This window comes from Narcine bancroftii, chromosome 2 (assembly GCF_036971445.1).
Source record: "Narcine bancroftii isolate sNarBan1 chromosome 2, sNarBan1.hap1, whole genome shotgun sequence".
NCBI classification, from domain to species: Eukaryota; Metazoa; Chordata; class Chondrichthyes; order Torpediniformes; family Narcinidae; genus Narcine; species Narcine bancroftii.
The window spans coordinates 142,312,953-142,332,786 of record NC_091470.1 but is presented as its reverse complement, the minus strand read 5'-3'; the positions used below and the strand labels follow the sequence as shown (position 1 = coordinate 142,332,786).

Genomic DNA, 19,834 nt, shown 5'->3' with positions numbered 1-19,834 from the left:
GTCTGTATTGAACAAAAGACGGGTGCAAGCTCACTAAATACTTTCTCAAACACTTGGCAGAAGGCAGAAACAGCTCACGTATTTACAAGGTTCTACTCACATCGTCAATCCGGCATTGGAGCAGAGAGGCAAGAGCTGACTCCATCTCTGTGACCAGCTGCAGGTGCTGCCTGTTAGCTGACCGGGAGAGTATAACAATTCCTCTTCACAAACACAGCGGGCACATTAGATAAGAGTGAGACACTTCCTCATCTCTCCTTCCTTGAGGTTGGAAGTTTGAACAGATTCCCCCAGCTGAAGGTGTACATGCCAGTAGAGTGTGCATTTGCCATGTCGTGTTTGCACAGTGAATACAAGGGGCTGGCTGCATGCCAGTAGAGCAGGACTGCCTGTGCAAGACCTGGCGAGTAGCTGCCTGTTGTAACATTGCTGTTATGGAGGGAACATCCACAGCCAGGCACAGAAACTCTTTCTCCCTTTCAGGCACCACTTTCAGTCCTGGAACAGGGTTAATGATTTACCTCTTCGCTAAACACTGCCCCAAGGCATTCACAGAAATGCTTCAGAGCTCTTGCTGGAACTATTTGCAGATACTCTTCCATCTGGCCACCCTCCAATCGGATGGCATTAACATCAACTTCTCCGGTTTTTTGTTAGACCCCCCCCCCACTCAATTTTCTTCCCCTGTTTCCTTCCCCTAGCTCTGTCTCTCTCTCTCTCCCCTTTTCCCTCTGACTCCTTTCACAGAACCAAAATCAATTCTCACCTCTCTTCTTATCATATCCAATTAACACCTTTAGTCTTGATCTGAACTCCTCCCTCTCCCATTCTCCCTCCCACTCCACCCCCCTCGCCTTTCTTTCATCTTTAATTCAGATGTCTATCTTTTTTCATACTTTGAGGAAGGGCTCAGGCCTTAAACAGTGGTTATATATCTTTACCTTTTATGGATGCTGTGAGACCTGCTGAGCTCCTCCAGCACGCCTGTGTTTTTACTCTTAACAGATGATGCCAGGGTACACCTGAACAACGGCGTAGGACAGAGACCACAAAACAAGCCCAAGATTTATACCTGAACAACGGCGTAGGACAGAGACCATAAAACAAACCCAAGATTTATCCACATTTATTCGGCACCCAGAGGAACTGCTTCACCCAGTATCCAGGCATGGCTAGATCAGCAGGTGAGGCGTTGGGGGGGTGGGGGATAGGGGGGGTGGGGAGGATCTACTGATGGGTAGATAGTGGTGTTACAGTGAGGTGTAGTTGGTAACTCTTAAGTGATGTAAACAGGACTTTCCCATGCATGAGATCCAACTTCTGTCTCTTCTATCCATTCTCTGGGGACACAACCGGGCGCAGCGGGAATTCACGAGCACCACCCACATTAGGGCACTGATCTGATGCCCACAAAATGGCCTCACCTACATAGATCATAGAACTGAACATAGTACAGTAGAGGATCAGGCCATTCAACCCATCATCTGTGCCAACCTAACTAACCTCATCTTCCTGTCTCTGCCTGTTCACATGTCTGTCTCCATACCTCATAAAGACTACTGCTGCCAATACCTCTCCTGGCCACACGCTCCACGCACCCATCCCCCTATGTAAAAAGCTCATCTTGCACATCTTCCTTAAACTTGCCCCTCTCACACTGCACAAACCAATCTAAAAAAAAAATCTTTTGGGCCAGAGCCAATCCCAACCTCAAGAGGCCAGTCACTTCAATTCCACACCCGATTCCCACACTGACATGTCTGTCATGGCTTCATGCACTGCCAGGTTGAGGCCACTTCCATGTTGAAGGAATACACCTTAAACGCCGTCTCAGTGATCTCCAGCTAGATGGCATCAGTTACACCTTTTACACAGAGGATTCAAGCCGGGTATTATCCGCCTTTCAAACTCTTCACCTACCTGTGTGAACACATCGAAGGCAGAATGGTTGGGGGGGGGGGGGGGTCCTGAACTTACCCAACTTTTATGTAGGCAGTGTCAGAGGCAAAAGGGGGGCTGTACTACTTGTCCAGACTCTTTTAATTTGGAAAGTCGGCTTGCTATGTGAAAGGACTCACCAACCTGGGCTTTCTTCTGTTCTGTGTGAGCAAGCAAACTAGATTCCACAGGCTGGTCATGTATATGGCAATACCATGGCTTTTCAGTGTAAAAAGGGAAAACTCCAATTTCTGTTAGCCCCCCCTCTCCTAGACTCTCTCTTTCCCTCATCCCTCTGTCTCCCTTCCTCCACCCCCCCATGCCCCTTCCCCTGTCAGCGAGCTATTCTCCTTACCCCTTTGCCCTCTCCCCCACCACTTCATGGCTTCTTCCTCTTCTACCTTCCCACCTCTTACCTATTAGCCTGTGTTTCTCCCCCTTGCTCACCTTTAAAAACATGCACATTTCACAGGCACCACCACTTGCTAGTGTTATGCTGGCATGGTATCAATATCAAATGGCAAATTCTTCAGAAGGGCTCAGGCCCAAAACATCGACAACCTTTTACTTCATATAGATGCTGTGTGACCTGCTGAGTTTCCCCAGTACTTTATGTGCTGCACTAGATTCCAGCGACTGCAGATTTTCTTGTCTACCTTTCTTTTTCTATTTTTGGAAATAACAGACATGGTCTCCTATTCTGCTGACACCTTCGCTGTATTGTCCTTCACCGTGATTCTTCTACCTTGCAAAAGTGGTGAGGCCAGTGTACTGGTGGCATCCAAGTGAATCCACGCCTGTCTTCGCCATGCTCAGTACATATTCTACAACTGGGGCCTTCGAGATCAGCAATCATCAGCTGACTGATATGACTGATTTTTCTTTCATTATATGAGGAAGCTCCCATCCCAAGAATACTTCCAGCATTGGCTGAATGTTGAACCTGATGGCCTCCTGCTTCACAGACTTTGTATGAACAGGGCATTTACAATGCATGTCCGTGATCTTAAGTAGGAACCCAGTGCTAAAAGTACAATTCACACAATTCAGTAACCCATCTGAATGACTCTGACCAGTAGCACTCACATCAACAGTGATGAAGTGTTTTGAAAGGCTGGTGTTGAAGCTTATCACCTGTTATCTGAATGGCAACATGGATCCGTTCCAATTCACCTATTGTAGCAACAAGTCTACAGTGGATCTCACTAGCTCTGCACAAAGCACTGGAACATTTGGTTAGCAAAGACGCATACATCAGGATGCTCTTTATCAACTAGAGTTTGGTATTTAACACCATTATCCCCTCAAAATTGATCAGCAGACTCCAAGAACTGGGACTCAACACCCCACTGTGTAATTGGATCATGGATTTCCTCACCTTCAGATCACAATCAGTGAGGACTAGTAAGAACATCTCCTCCACAATTTCCATCAGTACTGGATCACCACGGGGCCGTGTTCTTACCTCCTGTTCTACGCACTTTACACCTATGACTGTCTCAGTATGACAACAACACCATCTACAAATTCGTTGAAGATACTACGGTAGTGGGTTGCATAAAGAAAGCATACAGGAGGGAGATTGAAAACTTGGCTGAATGGTGCACCAACAACAACCTCCCATTCAATGTCACCAAATACAAAGAGCTAATTGGTGTCTTCAGGAAGGGAAAACCAGCGATCATTGGGGGAATCAGAGATGGAGAGGGTGAGCATTCTTGGGAGTCACTATGTTGGAGGACCTTTCCTCGATCCAACACACTAATGGCACGTCAGGACCTCTACTTCTTCAGGAGTTTGTGGAGGTTTGGTATGACATCAGAAACCCTGGCAATTTTCTACAAATTTGTGGTGAAAAGTGTGCTGACTGGCTACATCGCAGTCTGTTATGGGGACACCAATACCCCTGAGCATAAAGCCCTGCAAAAGGTAGTGGACACAGCTGAAGACATCACAGACAAAACCTTCTGCACCTACATCTACAGAGAACATCTACAGGGAACACTGCCATCAGAGAGCAGCAGCAATCAAGGATCCACACCACCCAGCACACACTCTATTCCTTCTGCTGCCATCAGGAAAGACTCGCCACACCAAATTCAGGAACACCTCCACCATCAGGCTCCTCAATGACAAACTCAATCAGGGACTCATTTAAGGACTCTTACTTGGCATATTATTGATTTTTTCCCCCTCTCTGTATTGTACAGTCAGTTTGTTTACATTTCTTTATTTGTTTATATGTGTATGTTGTGTACATTTTTTTCCTCTAAGAATCCTTTAATTTGGATACATTATAAGCCACCTCAACCAATATTTGCTGTTGGATATACCTTGGCCTCACAACTCTCCAATCTGCAGAGCTGTCACCTTGACATTCGGGCTGTCTGGCAGAGTCTCTGGCTGTGTGGGTTTCCCCTATGTGCTCCTCTTCACTCCCATATCCCCAAGATGTGCCGGGTGCTGGGTTAATTGGCTGCAGTAAATTGAATTGGGTATGTAGGTGAGGGGTAGAATTTGGGGTGGAGTTGATGGGAATGTGGGGAGAGTAAAATAGCACAGCATAAGGTTACAGTGGAGCAGCATGAATGATTTCTGGGCTGAATGAATCTAAATGCAGAAATGTCCCAACCACGTTAACCATTCCATTGTTTTGGCAATACTGAAACTGACTGAACCTTTATGCACGTATTGTCATACTCAGCTCAGTTTTGAACACTAACCTATTTATTTTTCTCTCTAGCCAGTCTTACTCCTGAATGGATCTATTCATTACACATCCTTTAAATCTCTTGCAAATGGAATACAGAGGTCCAATTTCTCTGATCTGTCCTCAGCCTTGGGATGTCACTGTCCCTTCATCACGGCAGAGACGACATCCGGAAATTCTGTTCCATGGCACCTTCATCATGAAGGCATCTCACCACCACCTCAAGAGCAATTAGGGGATGGAAAATAAATGTTAGCCTGGCAAGTAATGAGAGAGATCAAGAAAGACATATGCATACAGTCAGATTAGAAGCTTGAACTTGAAATGGAGATGAACTTCTGAACCTTTCCTGCTCTCTCTATGGATACAAGGTTCAATCTATTTCACAATGACATTTACTATTCTACATCAAAACTGGAGAAACTCAACAGATCAAACAGTCTATTTTATGAAGCAAAGACAGATTATATAACAGATACATATGAGCAAAACGTAGGTAGGTAGCCTCCCAAGTTTGGGCACCTGCCTACATGTTGCCCCTACCTTGATGAAGGGCTTAAGCCTGAAGCATTGGTTATGTATCTTTATCTTTGCTACATAAAGTACACTGTTTGACCTGCTGAGTTTTCCAGCGTTGTGCTTTCACTTCAACCATGATGTCTGCAGACTTTCATGTTTTACTTCTTACTATTCTAACTGCAGCCAAAACCATCAACTTGCAAAGTGGAACAAGTAATGTTTTGTGGTAATGTTCCTATTTAAGATGAGGACCCCACCTGCTTTTATAAAATATTATGAACTATTTTAAATCAAAATAAGCAGTACATATTTTAAAAACCTCAAACCAATGCAATTCTACTCCTTCTGCAGCCTTATCTATTTCTCTACAGATATTCTGTTTATTTCCTGAAAGCGTGTTTCTTTATTTTGTGTTAAAATTCTTCCAGCATGTAATGTCTCTAACCTTCCAATCTTTGTTTTGTCTGGAGATGATAAAAATGAGAGAAATGTGACTGAGGGTCAAGGTAGAGAGGTGAAATCCCCACCACCCTGGTCACAACCTCTTCTCACTGTTACCATCAGGCAGAAGGTACAGAAGCCTGAAGATCAGAACCTCCAGGTTTAAGAACATTTTTAATACAACAGCTATCAGTCACTTAAATCTTCCTCCACTACCCTAACCCTGACCATAATCAGGATCAGCAAAGGTGGATAAATCCTATCCACCTTGAGGGAGGCCTAGTGTACATGTTGCAGGGGACTTGGCCGATATAATTAAAATGTCTTTAGCCACAGGTGAGGTGCTGAAAGATTGGAGGGTAACTCATATTGTTCATGTGGTGGAACATCACCAACCACACACGTTGTCCAACTGCAGTGAAGTGGAGTCAGTCATCCACCTCTTTGCAGAATGTAGAATCGGACATAGTGGGTGGAGAAGGATGCAAGGTTCCTTGTCACTGTTCATCCCCAGCAGCAGTGTGACAGAGGACTCTCTGATCTACTGGCTGTTCCCAGGGACAGAGTTAGACATCCAGGACTGCTGGAAGAGCATCTTCTCGGCGAAAGATGCCTTTTGGTCTGCCTGAAACCTGTTGGTCTTCCAGCACATGGAGATGTCGGAGAGGGAATGCTGCCGACTGGCACTTCCAGGCTGTAGGAGTACATGCTGAGGGACGCACAGAGGCTTGGGGCAATCAATGAGAAGGCGCTGTGGAAGGACGACAGTCTCAAGCCCTCCCATTACTGGGCACTGAAGGGCTGAGACCGAGGGGAAGTCCCTCAAACAGCAGAGGCAGGACTAATGACAAGATGCCACCATAGTGATAATGGTGCTAAATGGAGAACAAATATAACAGACAGTGATTGAAATGTACGGATATGACACTCAGTGTGAAAAGACCAAATGGTTTCCTTCTTTGTAAATAATTTATAGTAAATAAAGTTTATTTTTGAAAAAATCTCTCTACAACAGGTTAATCAGGTACTCAAATCAGACTGGCTACCTTCCTTGCTCCATGAAGTCAGAATGGCTGCATTTAATCTGAAAGTAATGTGATATTAAGCAAGTTCTACTCAAACAAGAAATCTCATAGATAATTGTTTGAGTTCTTTAGTTCACTTAGATCAACTAACTTATTCAAACAGATTAATCTGACATGAGCTGGTAATTCAGGAATGCAGGCATTAGTTCAATTCTTCATTAAAACACAGCCGTTGCCTTCTGAACAATACTCAATACGTTCTTTTTTTTAAAAATTTTTTATTTTTCACACCATAAATCACAATAGCCATGATATACACTTTTTCTTTTTCACACATTTACAGTGACTTTTTCTCCCCCCACCCCTCCCTCCTCCCAAGCCACCCCCCACACCCCCCCCCCATCCATTTTAGGTATACAATCTAGGTTGCATTAATTCAGTCAGACAATGTTGTCATTCAACAAAAATACACCAGAAATTCTACTGAGTCCATTCTTTTCTTTTCTTCTCCTTCCATCAACTTAGGTAATGTTTGTTCCCGGTAGGTTTTCGCTATTGTATTTAATGTAAGGCTCCCATACTTGTTCGAATATTTCAATATTATTTCTTAAACTATTTGTTATTTTTTCTAATGGAATACATTTATTCATTTCTATATACCATTGTTGTATTTTCAAATTATCTTCCAATTTCCAGGTTGACATAATACATTTTTTTGCTACGGCTAGGGCTATCTTAACAAATCTTTTTTGTGCATCTTCCAAGTCAATTCCAAATTCTTTATTTTTTATGTTACTTAGGAGAAAGATCTCTGGATTCTTTGGTATATTGTTTTCTGTTATTTTATTTAATATCTGATTGAGATCATCCCAAAATTTTTCTACTCTCTCACATGTCCAGATTGCATGAATTGTTGTTCCCCTTTCTTTTTTACATCGAAAACATCTATCAGATACTGTTGGGTCCCATTTATTTAACTTTTGCGGTGTAATGTATAGTCTGTGTAACCAATTATATTGTATCATACGCAGTCTCGTATTTATTGTATTTCTCATCGTTCCAGAACATAATTTCTCCCATGTTTCCATTTTTATCTTTATATTTAAATCTTGTTCCCATTTTTGTTTAGTTTTACCATTTGCTTCCTCATTCTCCTTTTCTTGCAGTTTAATATACATATTTGTTATAAATCTTTTGATTAACATTGTATCTGTAATCACATATTCAAGGTTACTTCCCTCTGGTAAACTCAAATTGCTTCCTAATTTATCTTTCAAGTAGGATCTCAGTTGGTAATATGCCAGCGCTGTATCTCCAGTTATATTGTACTTATCTCTCATTTGTTCAAAGGATAAGAATCTACTTCCTGAAAAACAATTTTCTATTCTTTTAATCCCTTTTTTTTCCCATTTTCTAAAGGAAAGGTTGTCTATTGTAAAAGGGAGTAGCTTATTTTGCGTCAATATTAGTTTTGGTATTTGATAATTTGTTTTATTTCTTTCTACATGAATCTTCTTCCATATATTGAGGAGATGGTGTAATACTGGAGAAGTTCTATGTTGTACCAATTTTTCGTCCCATTTATATAATATGTGTTCAGGTATCTTTTTCCCTATTTTATCTAATTCTAGTCTCGTCCAGTCTGGTTTTTCCCTTGTTTGATAAAAATCTGATAGGTACCTTAATTGTGCGGCTCTATAATAATTTTTGAAGTTTGGCAATTGTAAGCCTCCTTGTTTATACCATTCTGTTAATTTATCTAGTGCTATCCTCGGTTTCCCCCCTCTCCATAAAAATCTCCTTATTATTTTCTTTAACTCTTTGAAGAATTTTTCTGTCAGTTGTATTGGCAATGCCTGAAATAAATATAGTATCCTTGGAAAAATGTTCATTTTAATACAGTTTATCCTTCCTATCAGTGTTAGTGGTAGCTCTTTCCAATGCTCTAAATCGTCCTGTAATTTTTTCATTAGTGGATTGTAATTGAGTTTATATAATTGGCCTAGATTTTTGTTTATTTGCACACCTAGGTATCTTATTGCCTGCATTTGCCATCTGAATGGGGATTCCTCCTTAAATTTTGAGAAATCCGCGTTATTCATAGGCATTGCTTCACTTTTATTTACGTTTATCTTGTATCCCGACACTTCTCCATATTCCTTCAATTTCTTATATAGTTCTTTTATTGATAGTTCTGGTTCTGTTAAGTACACTATCACATCATCCGCAAATAGACTGATTTTATATTCCCTGTCTTTTATTTTTATTCCTTTTATATTATTATCTATTCTTATCGATTCTGCTAGTGGTTCTATAGCTAGCGCAAACAATAATGGTGATAGTGGGCATCCCTGCCACGTTGACCTGCTTAAGTTAAATTGCTTTGATACATGTCCATTTACTGTCACTTTCGCTAACGGTCCCTTATATAATGCTTTAATCCAATTAATATACTTCTCCGGTAAACTGAATTTTTGCAATACTTTGAACAAGTAATTCCATTCTACTCTGTCGAAGGCCTTCTCTGCGTCTAAAGCAACTGCTACTGCCGGTGCTTTATTTCCTTCTACTGCATGAATTAAGTTAATAAATTTACAAATATTGTCTGTTGTGCGTCTTTTTTTGATAAATCCAGTTTGGTCTAAATTTACCATTTTCGGTACCTGTTCTGCTAATCTGTTTGCTAATAGTTTAGCTATTATCTTATAATCTGTGTTTAGCAGAGATATTGGTCTATATGACGCTGGTGAGAGTGGATCTTTCCCTTGTTTTAGTATCACTGTAATTATTGCTGTTTTACATGAATCTGGTAAGTTTTGTGTCTCATCAATCTGGTTGATTACATCCAGGAGGGGCGGTATTATTAGATCTTTAAATGTTTTGTAGAATTCTATTGGGAGTCCATCCTCTCCTGGTGTCTTATTATTTGGTAAATTTTTTATTATCTCTTGTATTTCTACTGTTCCAAATGGTTCTGTTAATTTATTTTGTTCCTCTATTTGTAGTTTTGGTAGTTCAATTTTAGTCAAAAATTCATCTATTTTCCCTTCTTTCCCTTCGTTTTCAGTTCGGTATAATTGTTCATAGAATTCTCTGAAGTTTTCCTTAATTTCTTTTGGATTATATGTAATTTGTTTGTCTTTTTTCCTTGTTGCCAATACCATTTTCTTAGTTTGCTCTGTCTTAAGCTGCCATGCTAAGATTTTGTGTGTTTTTTCACCTAGTTCATAATATTTCTGTTTTGTCTTCATTATATTCTTCTCCACCTTATATGTTTGTAATGTTTCATATTTTATTTTTTTATCCGTCAATTCTCTTCTTTTGGTTGTATCTTCCTTTATTGCTAATTTTTTTTCTATGTTTATTATTTCCCTTTCCAACTGCTCTGTTTCCTGATTATAGTCCTTCTTCATCTTGGTTGCATAACTTATTATTTGTCCTCTAATGAATGCTTTCATTGCGTCCCATAGTATAAACTTATCTTCCACTGATTCCGTATTTACTTCAAAGTACATTTTTAATTGTTTTTCTATAAATTCTCTAAAATCCTGTCTTTTAAGTAGCATGGGGTTTAATCTCCATCTATACATTCTTGGAGGGATGTCCTCTAGCTTTACTGTCAGTATTAAGGGTGAATGGTCTGATAGCATTCTCACTTTATATTCTGTTTTTCTTACTCTATCCTGCATACTAGCTGATAACAAAAATAGGTCTATTCTTGAGTATGTTTTATGTCTTGTCGAGTAGTATGAGTATTCCTTTTCTTTTGGGTTTTGTTTCCTCCATATGTCCACAAGTTTCATTTCTTGCATTGATTTAATTATAAATTTGGTTACTTTGTTCTTCCTGTTAATTTTTTTCCCCGTTTTATCCATATTTGGATCCAAATTCAGATTGAAATCCCCTCCTATTAGTATGTTCCCTTGCGTATTAGCTACCTTCAAAAAGATATCTTGCATAAACTTTTGATCTTCTTCGTTAGGTGAATATATATTAAGTAGATTCCAAAGCTCCGAATATATCTGACATTTTATCATAACATATCTCCCTGCTGGATCTATTATTTCCTCTTCTATTTTAAATGGCACATTTTTGCTAATTAATATAGCCACTCCTCTTGCTTTTGAATTATACGATGCTGCTGTTATATGTCCTACCCAATCTCTCTTTAATTTCTTGTGCTCCAATTCAGTTAAGTGTGTTTCTTGGACAAATGCTATATCTATTTTTTCCTTTTTCAGTAAATTTAGTAGTTTCTTCCTTTTAATTTGGTTATGTATTCCATTAATATTTAAAGTCATATAGTTCAGCGTAGCCATTTTATATTTTGTTTATCTTCTCTTTCCGTTTTTCCATCATTATCTTTCCTCCTTTTCCATTTCTGTTTTCTTATTTTCAACTCTTTACCAGACAACGTTCCTACAACATCCAACATTTTCCTTATTCTCCTATTTCTATCTTCTTTATCCCCAATCTCCCCTTCCCCTCCTGAGTTGTCCTTTATCCCTTGTCGGACAACCACATCTCCCCTCTCCATTTGGATTTGCGAATCCACTCGCAAGCGTCAACTGATTTTGCAGTGACCACTCTTTTCCCCCACCCAGCCCCCCCCAGAAAAGATTTCACTTTTCATATGTCACAAAGGTCACTCTTTTAATTCCCTCCTTATTCTCTCTATTCCATTACCTTCCCTTATTAATTCTTGTCTATACTATCTATGTTTTCCTCTAATTACAGATACTTTCACGTATGCCCATTGTCTCTATTCACTCTTATACCTCTTTACCCGCATACATATCAATCGTGGTCATTTTTACCCTCATTACCCATCTTCATCCCTCAGTCTATTTTTGTCTTTACCCACATACATATCAATCGTGATCATTTTTACTCTCATTACCCGTCTTCATCCCTCAGTCTATTTTTGTAATTGTTCTGCAAATTTTCGTGCTTCTTCTGGATCCGAGAACAGTCTGTTTTGTTGTCCTGGAATAAATATTTTCAATACCGCAGGATGCTTCAGTGTAAATTTATATCCTTTCTTCCATAAAATCGCTTTTGCTGTATTGAACTCTTTTCTCTTCTTTAGGAGTTCAAAGCTTATATCTGGATAAATGAAGATTTTTTGCCCTTTATATACTCCAGTGGTTTGTTGCCCTCTCTTACTTTTTCCATTGTCTTCTCCAGTACCTTTTCTCTTGTAGTATATCTTAGGAATTTTACTACAATAGATCTTGGTTTTTGTTGTGGTTGTGGTTTAGGGGCCAATGCTCTATGTGCCCTTTCTATTTCCATTTCTTGCTGTAGTTCTGGACATCCTAGGGCCTTAGGGATCCATTCTTTTATAAACTCCCTCATATTCTTGCCTTCTTCATCTTCCTTAAGGCCCACTATCTTTATGTTATTTCTTCTGTTATAATTTTCCATTGTATCTATTTTTTTGGGCTAGTAATTCTTGTGTCTCTTTAGTTTTTTTATTAGATTCCTCCAATTTCTTTTTTAAGTCTTCTACCTCCATTTCTGCTGCTATTGCCCGTTCTTCCATCTTGTCCATTTTTTTCCCCATTTCTGTTAAGGTCATATCCATTTTATTTATTTTCTTTTCTGTGTTGTTTATTCTTCTTCTTAAATCATTGAATTCCTGTGTTTGCCATTCTTTAAATGACTCCATGTATCCTCTAACAAGAGCAAGTATATCCTTTACCTTGCCTTTCCCTTTATCTATTTCACTGTATTCTTCCTCTTCTTCTTCCTCTGGGTTGGCCATCTGTTGTTTCTTTGATGCCCTTTCCTCCTCTTCTTTCTTGTTTCCATTGTCTTCTGTGGTCTCTTCTTGCTGCAGGTGTTCTGCAGCTGTCGTTGCCGGCTGTGGAGATCGACTCCCCAGCTGGTCCCCCCTCCCGTCGGTGTGTTTTTTTTCATGCGCGGTTGCGCACTTTTACTCGGCTCTGTGAGCCATTGATGTAGTTCTTTTTCCACCGACCTGAGGTAGTGGGCTCCTCTCTCCACAGCGGGCCTCTTCGGACAGGTAAGGCCTTCACCTTTTTCCTCCGTTGTCTTCTCTTCCTCTCTTCTTTCCGTTGATTTTGATTTTTCTCCTTTTGTCTCCATCTTCTTTCCACCTTTATACTCACTTTTCTTTAACTTGTATTTCTGTGCCTTTGTATTTTCTCTTGTTTTTCCCGACTTTTCTGGAGAGGGCTGGAGTTCACCGTCCGGCCACTACTCCATCACGTGACTCCTCCTACTCAATACGTTCTTAATGCAAATATTAAAGTTTCATAGGTGTGAATCCGATTATTTTGTGAATTATATAGCTACTTCATTATCAACCAACCCATTGTAATACATAAGTTGCATTCATTCAGCTTTGGCACACTCAGGAATGCAAGGAGTAGGAGCAGAAGTTGGCCATCCGGCCCGTCGAGCCTGCACAACCATTCAATGAGATCATGGCTGATGTGGGACTACAGATGCTGGAAACTGGAGCAGAGAAACAACCTGCTGGAGGAACTCAATGATCAAGCAACATCCGTGGGAGAGAGAGAATTGCCAATGTTTCAGATCGGAACCCCCTTCAACACAATCAATTGCATGATCTGCCCTTAATATCACTCATGCATCACCGAAGGTTATGGCATTGCTGGTTGAGTTCACAAACTCAGTGGACATGTCGATCATTCCTGAACCCAGCTCTGCTTAACTTCTTAACTTTGAGAAATGATAGAATGATGTTTACACTGACATTGGACCAATTTGCGAATCAGAATCAGAATTTATTATCAGGAACATCACGAAATTCATTGTTTTGCAGCAGTAACACAGTTGAAACATTTATATAAACCACCTTACAAAATAAATAAAAACAGTGTGATAAAACATCAAAGTAAGGCAGTATCTTTGGTTCATTGGTCATTCAAGATTCTGATGGTGGAGGGGAAGAAGCTGTCCTTGTGCTGCCGGATGCTTGCCTTCAGGTTCCTGTACTTTTTTCCCAATGATAGAGTGAAAAGGGCATAGCCTGGATGGGGAGGTCTTTGAGGATAGAGGCTGCTTTCTTACCACACTGCCTCTTGTAGATATCCTTGGTGCCCGTGATGTTGCAGGCCAAGTTAACAACTCTCTGGAGTCTTCCTGTCCTGCCTTTTGCAACTTCCACATTCATTTGTCTATGTTCTCACTGCTCTTATTTTCTCATTGATCAGATAATCTCAGATTCACCTTATCCCCCAATGGTCACTTTATTGGAGTTTCCCCCTTTCCAAAGTTCCCCTTATTACTGTTTCCATTCTGACAAAAGGTCTTTGACCTGACATGCGAACTCTGTTTCTCTTCCCACAGATGTGTCCTGACCTATGAGATTTCCCTTGCTTTCATTTTTGTCACAGCAGTGATTTTTACATTATAAAGGAAACTTCAGGATAACCACCAACAACTAGGGGGAACCATGGGCAGGGTTGGCCACTTCGTCGCTGGGAAAGGTTTCTCCAAGTGATCAGAAGATACTGGAGCAGAAGTAGACCCATTGGTCCATTGAATCTGCTCTGCCTGAAGGGGTTATGTTGGAAATACTTTCATAGTTTCACATAACATTGGAGGCTAAATCCAGCTCACAGAGTATGCCCATTCCACGTTAACTGATAAATGATGGTACAATTTGAACTCAGAAACAAGTTGGTGCATGACTTGTAAAATGGTTTCAGAATCAGCCCAAATATTTTGCAATTCTTACACACTGACATGACAGATATAGCTGGACAAGAATTCACTGTAAAAATTTTGGGAAGATCTAAACCAGATATTAAGTAAAATTACAGAAAGCAATATATCAAAAAACCCAGAGATCTTCCTCCTAAGTAACATAAAAAAATAAAGAATTTGGACTTGATTTGGAGGGTGTACAAAAAAGATTTGTTAAGATAGCCCTAGCTGTAGCAAAAAAATGTATTATGTCAAACTGGAAATTAGAAGATAATTTGAAAATACAGCAATGGTATATAGAAATGAATAAATGTATTCCATTAGAAAAAATAACATATAGTTTAAGAAATAATATAACATTATTTGAACAAATATGGGAGCCGTACATGGAATATAATAGAGAAAACCTACCGGGACATCTATCACCTAAAATGACAAAAGGAAAAGAGAATGGAAAGAATTGACTCAGTGGAAGTTTTTGTTCGTTAATGTTGAGTGACAACATTGTTTGATGGGTTTGATGTATCTTGGACTCAGAGTTTTGAATGGATGGAGGGGGAGGTGGGGGGGGAGGGGAGGAGGGAGGGGGGGAGAAAACGACACTGTATATATTTGAAAGGAGAAATGTGTATATCTTGAATAATGTGATCTATAGTGTGAAAAATAAAAAATTTAAAAAATTTAAAAAAAAAGACAAGAATTCACTGTCAGTGTTGGTGACGTCTTGTGAATTGGAATAATCTTCTCTAGAAATGAGTTGTCATCACTGCAGGACGAGAAGTCTTTGTTCCTTGTTGTCATACCATCTCCTTGAAGGGCAGAGCCTGATCCTCCAAGCTATCTGAATCCAACTGGGAACCAGGTATCAGATCTTGGATGCGAGAGGGTACTGATGGCAGGAAGGATTCCCATGGGGCCTTGGGCGCAGAAGGCTTCCTGATCAACTCGAGGTTCAGATCTGGAGCTCAGGTTGCCAATGGTTTAGACTGAAGTCTGTGTTGGCAGCAGAGGCTGTGGGAGCACTGGAGGTGAATCAAGAGACACTTAGTGACTGAAGGAACTCTCTTTAGGTTCTCTTTATCTGACTGTAAGGGCTGCTGGGTGATGGTGATTTTTTTTAAAAATTCCATCCATATATTGTACAGAATCAATACTTAGTTAAATTTAAAAATTGCAATGATGACATGGTATTAACCCTCAGACGAAATGCAATTTCGTGTAATATTACATGATAATAAAATAATATTGTGTTGGGGAATATAGAAGTAGCAAGACCTGAATTAAAACTATCATTTTATCAAGTCAAATTTATTAAAATAGCTTTAGCATTGGCAAGGAAGTGTACTACAGTGACTTGGAAATCAGAGGCACATTTGGGTATGGAAAGATAGCATTCAGAAATGCAAAGTTGTACACCTTTGGGGAAAATTATATATAATTTGAGAAATAAATATTCAACTTTCATACAAATTTGGAGCCCATATAGGCAAAGTTTAGAGATAAATATGTACAAATGTACTTCCGGCTTCTAATACCTCTAATATTCTTCTTCCATAGTTGTTTATTATAAACTCTGTAAGATCCCAATGTGTGAGCCAATCCCTTGTGCAGTCCAGATTAATATAATCTTTTCTTTTTTTTAAATATAATTCTTTTATATAACTAAATATTATCTGTATTTTTATAATTACAATTTTGGAGGGGGAGGGGGAGGGTTAATACCATGTCACCATTGCAATTTTTAAATTTAACTAAGTATTGATTCTGTACAATTTATAATTTCATAGATGGATTTTTTTTAATTCAAAAAAAGTTTAAAAAAAAGAATCTTGAAAATATACATGATCCTCCCTCAGCATCACCTGAGAGCAATGCACAACAAAAATTAACATTCAGCGATAGGAACGGAATCATTGGATTCAACAATGGTATAGAAATCCCTGAGACACAGATCGAGCAGATAGTCAGAGTCTTTTTCCCAGGGTGGAAATGTCAAATACCAAAGTGATTGGCTTTGAGGTTTGAAGGAGATGTGCAGGGCAAGTTTTCTTTTACACAGAGTGGTGGGTGCCTGGAACATGCTGCCTGTCGAAGCAGTTATCTAGGAGGTGTTAAGATCCAGCGTTTCCCAGTGAGAAACAACCTCTATGTCTGAATGAAGGACAGTGAGCAGGCTTCACTGCCTCTACGTCTGAATGAAGGACAGTGGGCAGGCTTCACTGCCTCTACGTCTGAATGAAGGACAGTGGGCAGGCTTCACTGCCTCTACGTCTGAATGAAGGATAGTGAGCAGGCTTCACTGGCTCTACGTCTGAATGAAGGACAGTGGGCAGGCTTCACTGCCTCAACGTCTGAATGAAGGACAGTGGGCAGGCTTCACTGCCTCTACGTCTGAATGAAGGACAGTGAGCAGGCTTCACTGCCTCCATGTCTGAAGTTTCTAGCATCATTGGAAAAGTGCTCTGCACAGACAGGGTCGCAGGACAAAGATGGGCAGAGTCAAGGGGACAGGCAGTGCAGCAGAGGTGTGCAGAGGCCAGAGTGCGGTGTTGCTGAAAGTATTGGAAACTTTTGAGTGTCTGAAATATTGTGTACTGGTCTGGTTTTCCTTCCTAAAGGGGGATGTATACACAGTAGAGAGTACAGCAAAGGTTCACCAGACTACTCGTGAGTTGGCAAGAGGAGAGTTGTCCTCTTGACAACAAAGATTAGTCCTGTTATAAAGCAACAGTTAGGCGTGAGAGGCCAAACACACTTCTCCTGCTTTTGCCTCTTCTTTGTGACATTTTTTGACCATTATGTCCCCTCTGGCCTTATCTATATCCCAAAGTCCCCTAGCTTTACTGCTGGAGACTTTGGGCTTTAAATTCAACATCTATCTTCCCTTCTTTCTGTTCCTCTTCATTCTACATGAAAACCTAGCTCGACACCCATGCTTTCTGTAGCTCCTTTTTAGCCTTGACAGCATTTGTGAGCTGGGAAAGACTCTGTCAGCCATCAGTACACTGAAACCACAATGGAAAGGCAAGTATTCCACAACAGTTGCTTTTTGAACATGGCAAAAAAGAATTTTATCACATTTGCCATTCAGTTTGAAGGTATTGGTGGCAGAATGTCTCCAGGAATTACTGCCAGTCTAGCATCTATCTGACTACCAACAAGATAAGCTGATAAAAGATATTGCTTTCCATTGATTTACAAGGATAGTTGCTCAAAGAAAACTTTTCATTGAGCACAATATACTCGCCAAGGCAAATAGTGCCTTTGGAAGACTACACAAAAGAGTCTGGAAAAACAACCAACTGAAAAACCTCACAAAGATAAGCGTATACAGAGCCGTTGACATACCCACACTCCTGTTCGGCTCCGAATCATGGGTCCTCTACCGGCATCACCTACGGCTCCTAGAACGCTTCCACCAGCGTTGTCTCCGCTCCATCCTCAACATTCATTGGAGCGACTTCATCCCTAACATCGAAGTACTCGAGATGGCAGAGGCCGACAGCATTGAATCCACGCTGCTGAAGATCCAACTGCGCTGGGTAGGTCACGTCTCCAGAATGGAGGACCATCGCCTTCCCAAGATCGTGTTCTATGGCGAGCTCTCCACTGGCCACCGTGACAGAGGTGCACCAAAGAAGAGGTACAAGGACTGCCTAAAGAAAGCTCTTGGTGCCTGCCACATTGACCACCGTCAGTGGGCTGATATCGCCTCAAACCGTGCATCTTGGCGCCTCACAGTTCGGCAGGCAGCAACCTCCTTTGAAGAAGACCTCAGAGCCCACCTCACTGACAAAAGACAAAGGAGGAAAAACCCAACACCCAACCCCAACCCACCAATTTTCCCCTGCAACCGCTGCAACCGTATCTGCCTGTCCCGCGTCGGACTTGTCAGCCACAAACGAGCCTGCAGCTGACGTGGACATTTTACCCCCTTCATAAATCTTTGTCCGCGAAGCCAAGCCAAAGATATCATTATTGGGAAAGGCTGAGCAAAATACACGCCTGGGCATTTCAGTGCAGGGAATGGTCTCCAGTTTGTTGTAGTGAACCCAAGACCCATGCTAAAACAGTGAAACACACAAATGAATGCACAATACTGGCAGCTGACTGGGACATCATAATCAATGATAAGCAAGTGAAAAGTTCACTGCAGAAATAACCTGGGTCACCCTGCCATTAGCATTCTCTGGTGATCTTTGGGCAGGCTAAAGGGAGCCAAATTTAAGCATCTCTGAGCGTGCATTTCCCAGGGTGGTATTCTACGTCAGAAGGACAAAAAGCTAGAGGTTCTGCCAAGAAATAAGGCAACTCCTGGCCAGGTCTGGTGCTACAATGACTGAATGGGCTTTTTTCTAATAGACAGGATCCCACTAGGAATTGGGCAATACACAGACGTGCTGGAGAAACTCAGCAGGTCCTGCAGCATGCTCTGAGTGACCTGTGGAGTTTCTCTAACATGTTTACGTATTGCACTCGACCCCAGCATCTGCAGACTTTCTTGTTTAACTCCAGGCTAGAATAAGTTACAATTTCAAAACACATTTGTCTGTAAGGATTCTCTCATGCACTCTGACATAATCAGGTGTACTGGCATAGACTAATATTTTCTGAGCCAGTGTTCAAAATTTAATTCTCCTCTACTGGAAGCAATAGCATCTTACTGAGAATAAAACTCTGAGGGTGACATGGGGGACAGGTGGTGAACGAAGTGTTTGGCATGTTTGCCTTCATTGCTCAGGGTACCGAATACAGGAGCAGGGAGGTCATAAGGGAATGGTAAAGGATGTTAGTGAGACACACTCGGAGCATTTTGTGTAGTTCTGTTCACCCAAATGTAGGAAAGATATTATTAAGTGAAGAGAAGATTAATGAAATGAGGATGTTGCAGAGACTGGGGCTTTAATTATAAGGCAAGGCTGGATAGATAGGCTAAGACTTCCTTTCGTGCAGTGTAGGAGGCTGAGGGGGGAACCTAATAGAGGTTTATCAAATAATGAGGGGAATGGTGTAAATAGTCACAATCTTTTTTCCAGGTCCGGGGAATCGAAATCTCAAGGGGATAGGTTTAATGTGAGAGAGGAAAGATTTAAAAGGGATCCGAGGAACACCTTCTTCACTTGGAACGTTTTTAGGTGTGGAAAGAGATGCCAGAGGTGTTTAAGAAGTACAGGTACGAAGATAGGAAAGGTTTAGAGGTTCCATTCTCGACTTTTTTATGGCTATGTTCCCCACCCCAAGACTCTGCTCAAAGTTTATGGCCCCCCTTCCCCGTGAACCAGTCAAATTTTGGTTTCTTCCGTTCTCTCCTACTGAAAACACAAAAGTTCCTCAACATGATTATCCAACTGCACGAAAACCAACAAGGTCGGGTCAGATACAGCAATGAGCTCTCTGAACCCTTCTCCATTAACAATGGCGTGAAGCAAGGCTGTGTTCTCGCATCAACCCTCTTTTCAATCTTCTTCAGCATGATGCTGAACCAAGCCATGAAAGACCT

General features: G+C 40.8%; 1 protein-coding gene across 20 annotated transcripts in view; it reads right to left on the bottom strand.

Annotated features, from left to right (window-relative positions):
* The window catches only part of rap1gapa (RAP1 GTPase activating protein a), a 343,293-nt gene that overhangs the window by 83,259 nt on the left and 240,200 nt on the right, over positions 1-19,834 (bottom strand). Inside the window, exon 1 of one of the 20 annotated variants that reach the window (XM_069918283.1) lies at positions 101-371. The exons of the other annotated variants lie outside the window; for them this stretch is intronic. Within the exon in view, the coding sequence (XP_069774384.1) occupies positions 101-145 (45 nt within the window). The 5' untranslated portion in view covers positions 146-371. Of the gene's footprint in view, positions 1-100; positions 372-19,834 lie in introns of those variants that run through there. 20 annotated transcript variants of the gene reach the window in all.